Source organism: Rhinoderma darwinii, chromosome 4, assembly GCF_050947455.1.
Source record: "Rhinoderma darwinii isolate aRhiDar2 chromosome 4, aRhiDar2.hap1, whole genome shotgun sequence".
In the NCBI taxonomy this organism is placed as follows: Eukaryota; Metazoa; Chordata; class Amphibia; order Anura; family Rhinodermatidae; genus Rhinoderma; species Rhinoderma darwinii.
In genome coordinates, this window is record NC_134690.1 from 284,811,085 (window position 1) to 284,822,212 (window position 11,128).

Consider the following 11,128-nt stretch of genomic DNA (forward strand, 5'->3'; position numbering starts at 1 on the left):
GACGTGATGTGTATTTAGAATCCTGACCACTTCTGTAGCGTCTCTGTGATTTACAGCACAGCGAGATCTCGCTGTGAATGACCGCTTACAGCATAATATCGCGAGACTACGCCTGCTATGCTGTAAATCACACAGATGCTACAAAAGTGGTCAGGATTCTGAATACACATCACGTCCTACCTGGAGGTAATGTCTATTCATTATCAGGACACTGCAGTAATGTTAGTGTGTGCGTATGTGGCTGCACATAGCGATATAGCTATAATCGCTATCTGCAGAGTAAATGAATGGAGAGAAGTGTATGACCTGATTGGTCAGCGTCATACACTTTTCTCCACAACGCCCACTTGGTCATATAGTAAAACACGCTCACTTGTCCATTGAGAAACTCATTAGCATAAAGCTAATATAGGTCATAACTCAGTCAAAAATGATTGTTTTTCTAAATAAAAAACACTTCTGTAATCTACATTACAGCGCCGATCATATTATGTACAAGATAGGGCACTTATAATGTGGTGACTGAGCCTCTTTAAAGATCAGAATATTTGCTTTCAAATGATACCAGGATCATAGGTCTCAGTGGAATATTCAGGGTGTTTGAGGCCAGAAGAGCGTAACTCAGCGAGCTACGCTGTTGTTTTCTTCTTCTTCTTCATGCTTGGGAATCACACGCATCAGCCAAAACACAGAAAGGTAGAACGGGGTTTAGGGGGCCCCGTTCTAGAGATAAGTTCGGGTCCTATAGGTGGGAGCCGCATTTATCTGACATTTGACATATCCTGTGGATATGTCATAAATGTCCCTGATGGGAAAACCCCTTTAACTTTGTCATGTAGTTGTAAGAAAAGTTCTCCTTTGGGAGCTCCAACAGCGCAGAAACCTGAAACTGACGGAAGGCTCCAGCAGCAGGCAGTGCTCATTCTTCTAGGTATTCACTGTGCTTCTCCTATTGGTAGTCAATAGACCTCCTATAATAAAATAGTTTCGGTGTCAAAATAATTCTTAACTATCTTATCAGCAAATATGAGCTGGTATTGGATGGCGATGTAGAAGACACCAGCAGTGATCAGCAACTTCCTTTTAAGCACAAAAAAGAAAAGAAACGCCACTGCTCTGATGATGAAGATGACAGAAGAATTAAGAAATCAAAGGTATTACTGTCTGTACTCTTACAGCTCCACATGATGATCAGTCACTTGTAATGTATCATAGAAAAAGCCCCTCTCTGCTCGGCTCCATTAACCCCTTCCCGACGTTTAACGTATCTATACGCCAAAGTCGGGTACTGAAAGTACGGAGCGGGCTCACCGAGTGAACCCGCTCCATACGATGCGGGTGTCGGCTGTTTGTTACAGCCGACACTTCAGAGTAACGAGCGGCATTGCGCTCATGCGCGATCCTGCTAGTTTAACTAGTTAAATACTGCGGTCAATAGCGACCGCAGCATTTAAATCGTTAGAGGGGGGCAACCCCCTCTAACAGCTCATCGTGCCCCCCGTAACGCAATCGTGGGGGGGCGATGGTTGCTATGGCTGCCTGGGGGCTTAATGAAGGCCCCCAGGTCCGCCATCTTTGTACACTTATTAAGGCTTGCCTCCAGCAGGGCTTAATAGATGCCTGTCAGAATCACGATGTACTGCAATACATTAGTATTGCAGTATATCGTGCAAGCGATCTAACAATCGCTGGTTGAAGTCCCCTAGGGGGACTAATAAAAAAAGTAAAAATGAGTTAAATAAAGTTTGTTTTTTTTTTGTGTAAAAAAAATAAAATATATATATTAAAAGTTCAAAAAACCCCCCTTTTCCCATTTTCCCCCTAGAGCATAGTAAAAAAAATAAACATAATTGGTATCGCTGCATCCGTAAAAGTCTGAACTATTACAATATATCATTATTTAACCCGCACAGTGAACGCCGTAAAAGAAAAAAAATGTAAACGCCAGAATCTCTATTTTTTGGTCACCTAATCTCCCACAAAAAATGAAATAAAAAGTGATCAAACCGTCGCATGTACACCAAAATGGTATTAAAATCTACAGCTTATCCCGCAAAAAATAAGCCCTCATACCACTTAATCGACGGAAAAAGAAAAAAGTTATGGCTCTCGGAATTTGGCAACACAAAATAAATTTTATTTTTTACACTTTTTTCTATATTTTACTACTTTTACAAGTAAAAACCAATGTATATTTGGTATCGCCGTAATCGTATTGACCCACAGAATAAAGTTAACATGTTGTTTTAATTGCACAGTGAATTCTAGAAAAACGGCACGCAAAAAACCATGGAGAAATCACTGTTTTTTTCATTTTCTACCCCACAAATATTTTTTTTCCCGTTTCCTAGTACATTATATGGTAAAATAAATGGTGCTACGAAAAACAACTCGTCCCGCAAAAATCAGGCCCTCATAGTACAATATCGACGGAAAAATAAAGACGTTGTGGCTTTTGGAATGTGGGGAGGAAAAAACGAAAATGAAAATCTGAAAAAGAACTGTGGCGGGAAGGGGTTAAAGGGGTTTTCCTTCTACAGGAAGTGATTATATATCACTAGGATATGCCATCACTCGCTAATTATTGAGGTCCAACTGCTTGGACCACTAAGATACTCAAAATGAATGGGCTACAGCACTAGTTAACCCCTTAAGGACGTGGACTAGTTGGCTCATTCAGGACGCAGGCCCATTTTTTTAATCTAACGCGTCAATTTATGTTGTAAATACTTTGGAATGCTTTAACTTATCCGAGTGATTCTGAGATTTGTACTTTTTGTTAGTGATAAATTTTAGTCAATATGTTTTACGCTTTTTTTAAAAAGTTCAAAATTTTAAGAAAATATGAAAAAATTAGCTTTTCTCAATTTTAATTTCTCTGCTTTTAGGACACCCGGGTAGATCACACACAATAGTTAATAACATTTACCTTATGTTTACTTTATGTTGGCACCATTTTATTAACATCTTTTTATTTTTTAGGACTTTAGAAGGCTTATAACTTTAGCAGCAATTTTTTTACATTTTTAAGAAAATTTCCAAAACCTACTTTTTTGGGAACCAATTCAGTTTTTAAGTGATTTAGAGAGGTCTATATGATAGAAACCCCCACGAATTACCCCGTTTTAGTAACTTCACCCCTCACATTATTTAAAACTGCATTTACAAACTTTAACCCTTTAGAAGTTCCACAGGAATTAAAGCAAAATGAAGGTGGAGTTTCAAATTTTTATTTATTTATTCTTTACAGATTTTCCATTTTAATAATTTTGTTCCCTGTAAAACAGGGTTAACAGCAAAACAAACCTCAATATATATATATATATATATATATATATATATATATATATATATATATATATATATATATATATATTTTCCATAATTTATTTTTGTTGTAAAGGTTTTTCAAATACAAAAGATATAAGCAAATATGTACATATCAAGCTATATACAAAGCAATAACAGTGGCATTACAAATGCAGAGAGTACAGGCAAACAAATGAGTGTTTCCTACATTCAGTAGTCAAACATAGTCAAGCATATATTAAGTGGTTCATATGATGTGAATCCGGTATTATTGAACCAGCATGTCACGATAGGAATGCAACACAGAAAAAAAAATTGTAGCAAGTGTTTTAAACAGTGATCAGCATAGCAGTCCTCGACGAGGGTCTGGCCTGATTGGTCCCTCGGCGATGTTTACTGATTGGCTGCTGTCCGTGAATGTGTAGAATTTTAGTTTCATCCCTTCCCTTTTTCCCTTCCCTTGCTTGAACTTGATGGACATATGCCTTTTTTCGACCTTACTAACTAACTATGTAACAGATCTCAGGCCAGATGTTAAGTTACCTACCTCTCCCTAATCCTGCGTTTCCCATCGATCCCAGGCGCCGTGGGATGGGAGAGAAGCACAGGAATCAGGTGAGTTGTGTATGTTGGGCTCACAAGAGATTTGCCTGCTCTTCAAAGAGACTCGCAGATCTATCCTTTTTCCGGCAGTTTTCAAGACATTCTGGGAGAGCTGGCAAGTATGATCATATATTGCAGAAGTGAGAATGTCAGGTGCAGAAGAACTTACTATGTTATATAAGCTGTTGACGCAATCATGGCCCAAAATATATTTGACTGAAATTTGTAATCGGTATGTCAACCGATACCCGCCCAGTAGATTTGAGATCCAAATCATAGATTATATCGGAGAGAAGTAAAACACACAGACGCTGCTTGTATGCTCAAAATACTCCTCTGACGTTTAACCCCTTCCCAACATTTGACGTATCCATACGCCAAAGTCGGGTAGGGGAAGTATGGAGCGGGCTCACGCAGTGAGTTCGCTCCATACGATGTCGGCTGTATGTTACAGCCGACACTTCAGAGTAACTAGCTGCATCGCACTCGAGCGCGATCCCGCTAGTTTAACTCGTTAAATGCTGCGGTCAATACCGACCGCAGCATTTAAATCGTCAGAAAGAGGGGGGAGACCCCCTCTAACAGATCATCGCGCCCCCGGCAACGCAATCGTGGGGGGGGGGCGCGATGGTTGCCATGGCTGCCTGGAGGCTTAATGGCCCCCAGGTCCGCCATCTTTGTACACCTATTGAGCCTTGCCTCCGGCAGGGCTTAATAGGTGCCTGTCAGTAGCACGATATACTGCAATACATTAGTATTGCAGTATATCGTGCAAGCGATCTAACGATCGCTGGTTGAAGTCCCCTAGGGGGACTAATAAAAAAAGTAAAAATGATTTAAATAAAGTTGTTTTTTTTGGGAAAAAATAAGAATATTAACTTAAAAAAAAAAACCTTTTCCCATTTTCCCCCTAGAGCATAGTAAAAAAATTAATAAATAAACATAATTGGTATCGCCGCGTCCGTAAAAGTCTGAACTATTACAATATATCATTATTTAACCCGCACGGTGAACGCCGTAAAAAAACTAAAATTGTAAACGCCAGAATGTTTATTTTTTGGATGAAATAAAAAGTGATCAAACCGTCGCATGTATACCAAAATAGTAGTATTAAAAACGACAGCTTATCCCGCAAAAAATAAGCCCTCATATAACTTAATCGACGGAAAAATAAAAAACGTATGGCTCTCAGAATTTGGCGACGTAAAATTAATTTTCTTTTTTACAGGAAAAAAACTAAAATGAAAATCTGAAAAAGGGCTGCGGCGGGTAGGGGTTAATGATCAAACAATTACAATAATAGTGTAGACTTGAGGTTAACTAATCAGAGGCATTGTGACCATAAAGGGGGTTTTACACAGGATGATTATCAGGCAGACGAACGTTCATACAATGCTCATTGCCAATAATTGCCCTGTGCAAATGGGAACCATCAGCAGATGAACGAGCAAATTCTCGATCATCTGCTGGTCGTATCGTTTTAAAAAAAGTGAAATATTATCGTTGTCGGCAGCACATCTCCTATGTAAATGGAGATACACTACCGACATGATAATAATAGATGGGGACGAACGATCGGAGTAACGACCGATCATCCCCAACTATAGCTCCGTGTGACGGGAGTTAACAAGCGCCGATCAACGATGTCTCGTTGATCGGCGCTCGCTGCAACAGCTGATTATTGGCCGGTGTAAAAGGGCCTTTACTCTAATTCAGCCAATAGCATGCAATGAGAATATTTCATATTGAGCCAATCACAGACATACAATACATTTTAAATGAAATATTATTTTTCATTAGATGCTTACGTCTAACTTTACACGATTTCTGCACCTGCTATCCACATTCCCAGGCCAGCATATAATGTTCTCTTTTGCCTTGTTCCCTTCTACATACAGTGTCCATTTTAGGCTTCGTTCACATCTGCGCTAGTTCTCCGTTCCGTCTGAGCTTTCCGTCGGAACGGAGCCCTGACAGGCACGAATGGAAACCACAGGTTTCCATTTCCATCAGCATTGATTTCAATGGTGACGGATCCGGTGCCGATGGTTTCCGTTTGTCTCAGTTGTGCAAGGGTTCCGTCGCTTTGACGGAATCAATAGCGCAGTCGACTACGGTATTGATTCCGTCAAAAAGATTGAAATCAATGCTGATGAAAACGGAAACCTATGGTTTCCTTTTGTGCCTGTCAGGTCTCCGTTCCGACGGAAAGCTCTGTCGGAATGGAGCCCTAGCGTAGATGTGAACGAAGCCTTATTTGGGCTAGAATTCTTATCTCCCTCACTTTCATTCCTTATGAACAGTCTTTTCATAAATTGTATCCCCCCCCAAAGGTCAAACACACACTGTCCACTGCAAACTTTAGATAAGAACTCCGAGAACACATAGCTGATTTGAGAAACATACAAAATCAGCATTAATATACTTGTCTTAAAGGGACAATGACTTCTTAAGCACTAAAATTAATTCTTTAAAATACAAAATGGAGACTTTATCCAAAATGGAGTCACATAGCCATACTTATTAAAATTAACTCAAACCTATTTTAATCACTTTCACGTGTAGTAGTGTTGAGTTTACGAGATTCAGCAAAGCTGAGTGCATGTCCTGTCAGATTTAGTAGGGGTGTAGCAGGACACTAACTTAGCTTGGCTACATCACTATCCGATGTAGGAGATCTGAGTGTGAACTGCAACATCGCTACTACATCTGACAGGGCAAGCACCCGGCTCTGCTCCATCTGATAGACTCAACACTACTACATTGATAGTTGTTCTGAGTCTGTTTCCGGTCTCATGTAGTAGTGATGCAGCAGTGTTGAGTCTATCAGATGCAGCAGAGCTGAGCTGAGTGTACTAGTGATACATTGGTAATGAATATGTCAGATGTAGTGGAGTTTGTGTTTTGAAAAGTATAGATATTCTGAAGAGTATGGATAGGACAAGATACAGTGTTTACAGTGCTTATATAAAGCATCTCAGCAGACCGTATCACACATGATAGAATTAGATACCATTGCTCAGCGGACAGTTTCACACATGATACTTAGATAATGCGGCTTGACCGACAGTATCACACATTAGGATTAGATACAGATGCTCAGCAGACCATATCACACAATCTCGGATTAGATAGTATCAGACATTATCAGATTAGATACAGCGGCTCAGCAGACCGTATCACACATGATAAGATGCAATGTTCAGCAGACCATATCACACGTGATAAGATAAGATGCAGGGGCCCTGGATCACTGCAGTCTGTTAATACTAAGGCCTCATGCACACGACCGTAAAAACTCCCGTTATTACGGGTCGTAATTACGACCCCTAATAACGGGCTCATAGACTTCTATTGGCCACGGGTACCTTCCCGTTTTCTTACGGGAAGGTGCCCGTGCCGTTGAAAAAGATAGAACATGTCCTATTTCAGGCCGTAATAACGGCACGGACAGTCCATAGAAGTCTATGGAGCTCTTGTAATGACGGGTGGCTACATGTGTGCACCCGTCATTACGGCAGCGTTGCTAAGCGACGTCAGTAAATAGTCACTGTCCATGGAGCTGAAAGAGTTAACTGATCGGCAGTAACTCTTTCAGCACCCTGGACAGTGACTACCGATCAGTATAAACCTGTAAAAAATAAAAATAAAAGACGTTCATACTTACCGACAACTTCCTACTTCCTCCAGTCCGGTCTCCCGCCCGTTGCCTTGGTGACGCGTCTCTCTCGACATCCGGCCCGACGTCCTGGATGACGTTTCAGGCCATGTGACCGCTGCAGCCAATCACAGGTCAATCACAGGCTGCAGCGGTCACATGGACTGCCGCGTCATCCAGGGATGTCGGGCTGGATGTGAAGAGAGGGACGCGTCACCAAGACAACGGCCGGGTAAGTATGAATTTCTTTAACTTTTATTACAGAAAAGGCTGTCCCTTCTCTCTATCCTGCACTGATAGAGAGAAGGGGCTGCCGATTAGTACAGTGCTATTTTGCCGCCAAAAACGTGCTCGTAAATACGGGTGGAATACGTGTGACACCGGACCCATATTTACGAGCACGGGTTCGTAAATACTGGTGCAAAACGGGTGGAATACGTGTGACACCGGACCCGTATTTACGCCAGTATTTACGGGTGGGAAAAAATACGGTCGTGTGCATGAGGCCTTACAGTGCTGTTCCCCACATAGATACATTGATCTCCTGGCACGGGAGTTTTGGCTGAACAGAACCAATAAGCTTGGATCTCATGTCACGGTTTAAATGTGTTTTCTGTCGCCATTCGTGGCAAAACCGTACCTTTTTACCATAATTTTACAGAACAACGTGGCAAAATGGCGTGGTTTTTAGCAAGATTTACGGCAGCAAATGCATCTAAACCACGACATGAGATCTCCGCTTTATGTGCTGGCATCTCTCATACACTGTTTTTGGCATTCTCCTGTATAAACCTGTTAGTAGTCTTCCTCCATTATTTAAAAAAATAAATAATGGGCAGCCCCTGAGTAGTTTGGAATGGGGGGGGGGGGTCTTGTTTTTTCCACTGCACCTCTGGAGCTCAAGTATAAGCGAGTGCCCAGAAGTGCATTGTTAGGCCTTGTTCACATGGCGGTTTTTTTTTAACACTGATTTTGACACGTTTTTCGCGTCCGTATCAGTGTCTAAAAAAAAGTCTAAAATCTGCGTCCTAATAATTTCAATGGGAATCAGAACTTCGTTATCAACTTGAAGATGTGATCGATTACAGGCGGCTCCTGCGTGTTACAGACACACAGGACCCGCCAACACTGAACCTGTCAGATCCGCAGGACTGACGGATTCAGTGTAAAACGAGAGATACAGCTGTTACAATTACACTGACTGACCTGTTTATTTAAAAAAAAAAAAAAGACCCTCAAAAGTCTACACTTCAATCACTTTTTCATTGCTTTGTTTTATGTCCATTATAGCGGTGTACAGAGGCTAAATGGTAACCGTTGTCACCTGCCCAAATACTTCTGGACCCAACTATGCCAGACAATTTTTAGAGATTTTCTGCTCGTGCTGGTTAAAAGGGTGTAGCATTTTTTTTTAATATATATTTTATGCTGTTAAAGTAATTTTTCTTCTTTTAGTTTTTTTCAATTATTGGATTTTTAGTGTGTGTGATAGTAAAAACACAAAATGTGCACGTTTTAAACAAATTAGTTTTTTTATTCACACACAGGAACCCTAAAATGTGATTTATATTTGTTTGTTATTGTCTAATGTTTTTTGTGTTTTTTTTGGTAGGGGGGGGGGGGGGGGTTGTGCTTTAACTTGTTCCCCAAGAAAAGACTTTTGAGGGACATTTATGTGTTTTTTTTACTGTGAATATTTTTCTTGTTACTGGGCTGTCAACCCTGATGATTTGACAGCTATCACAATTATGGCTGTACTGGATCTAGTTAGACTCAGCAGTACTATAATTTGACAGATCTCCTGGATCATGTGATTGCTGGTACCAGTAGAGGCAGTGGGGCTTCTTCCATTGCATACACAGCCCTCGTACAGCTATTGAAGGCAGAAACGGCCAAGAAAACTCTTTTGCCTTCTCTACTGGGTAGATGTAAATAAAAATGAATAGAGAACTGTTCATTTCAACTTACTGAATTTTTTATGCGAAATGTTTTTTGCTGAAAATCGTTTAATTGATGTAAGATTTTACTAATAATCTAAGTATAAATTAACAGTTTTGTACAGTTCCTTTCAAAGAGTTTTCAGTGTTTGTTATAGCTTACATAGAATGCACGGATAAAACGAATTTCTATGATTTATATAAGATGCTCAAGTAGAAAAGAAAAATGTTCAATCAACCCATTCTGGTTTACAGTTCTTAGTGTAGTAGTGTAATGGAATATATATTTAAAAAAAAAATCCATCAATGGTACGTTTAATTGCACTGATGAGTGTTCGTTTTAGGTTATCGTGTATCCCCATTGCATTTTGGAGCACACTATTTGATGCATCATATTTTTTATAGAATAAAAATCATAAAGTATGCAAACTGAGAATCTCTACTATGATACTTGAGGTTCTAGTATGTAAAGGGTTGTCCCTCTCTATATTGCAGAAAATATAAATTTTAAATTTAACAAGGACATTAGTCGTATAATAAGAGAACACTCATTTTGGTCTACAATTTTCAAAAAGTTTTGTAGGAGTGGGGAATTCTGACCTGACTGGGTTACCTCCATATATTTATTAATTTTGATTTTTAAAGGAGGTCCATCACAGAAGACATGAAGATGACTACTGTAAAGAGAAGAGGAAGGGCGAGAAGAAGGATCACCGAAGAAGCCGTAGTAGATCTCGGGAGCGCAAAAGCTACCACAGCTCCAAAGATAAGTCAAGAGAGGAAACAAGGGAAAGAGACAGGGATAGGAGAAGAGATAGAAGTCCAAAGCAGTATAAAGACCGATCTAAATATCGGGATAGGGACTAAAAAGCAAGAAGGATATTTCACTGATTGTGTATTAAAGCTTACATTTTTCACAATAAAAATCCTCAATTTTTAATGTGTTACTATATTAAAAAAAGTTGTATGTGCATACAGTCATGTTGACACTGTTGGCATTAGCCATGTTACTACTTACTTTAGCCATGGTATGCAAATATAAATATTCCTATAGATACCTATTTCATCCTCTGTGGGAGCTAGTGTGTACGATTTTAGTCATCCTAGACACAGTTTGCTACTTCTAAAATTTCAACTTGCGTCCTCCAAATTTATAAAGGAGGGTTAAACAGTCATACATGTTTCTATCAGCAATGTTTCAGCTTTTAGAGACTTTATCCATCCCCAAACCTTTTCACCTCCACTCTCACAGGCAACTTTTCATTGGTTGATAAATGCAACAATAAAAAAAATCTAAAACATAAACTCGGCATGAATGTTTTTCCGCTTGCCATATCCCTTTTTATATTATTTCATTATATAAGTCACAAGGTTTGCTATACAGGTAAAGAGCAATGATTTTCAGATTGCCTTATGTAAAAGTTTGGGAGCCCCTTGTCAAACTAAATGTTTTGGCGCTTTTCTAAGTGAAAAGAATTTTACTGTTTATTTGCAGAATTTATCATAGTAGAAACATGCACACATTTTTTGCTATCATCTAATTGTTTTAAGTGTTTTTTTTTTTGTAATAATGTCTCAGTTATTTAACCTCTGGTGCCACACGCTGTACATTTATGGTATT

General features: G+C 39.6%; 1 protein-coding gene across 2 annotated transcripts in view; it reads left to right on the top strand.

Moving 5' to 3' along the window:
• The window catches only part of PPIL4 (peptidylprolyl isomerase like 4), a 48,420-nt gene extending 37,608 nt beyond the window's left edge, over nucleotides 1-10,812 (top strand). For both annotated transcript variants that reach the window (XM_075862569.1, XM_075862570.1), the window contains exons 12-13: nucleotides 1,022-1,154; nucleotides 10,153-10,812. In XM_075862569.1, coding sequence (XP_075718684.1) covers nucleotides 1,022-1,154; nucleotides 10,153-10,374 — 355 coding nt within the window. In that variant the 3' untranslated portion in view covers nucleotides 10,375-10,812. The remainder of the gene's footprint in view (nucleotides 1-1,021; nucleotides 1,155-10,152) is intronic.
• Nucleotides 10,813-11,128: the final 316 nt, after the last annotated feature.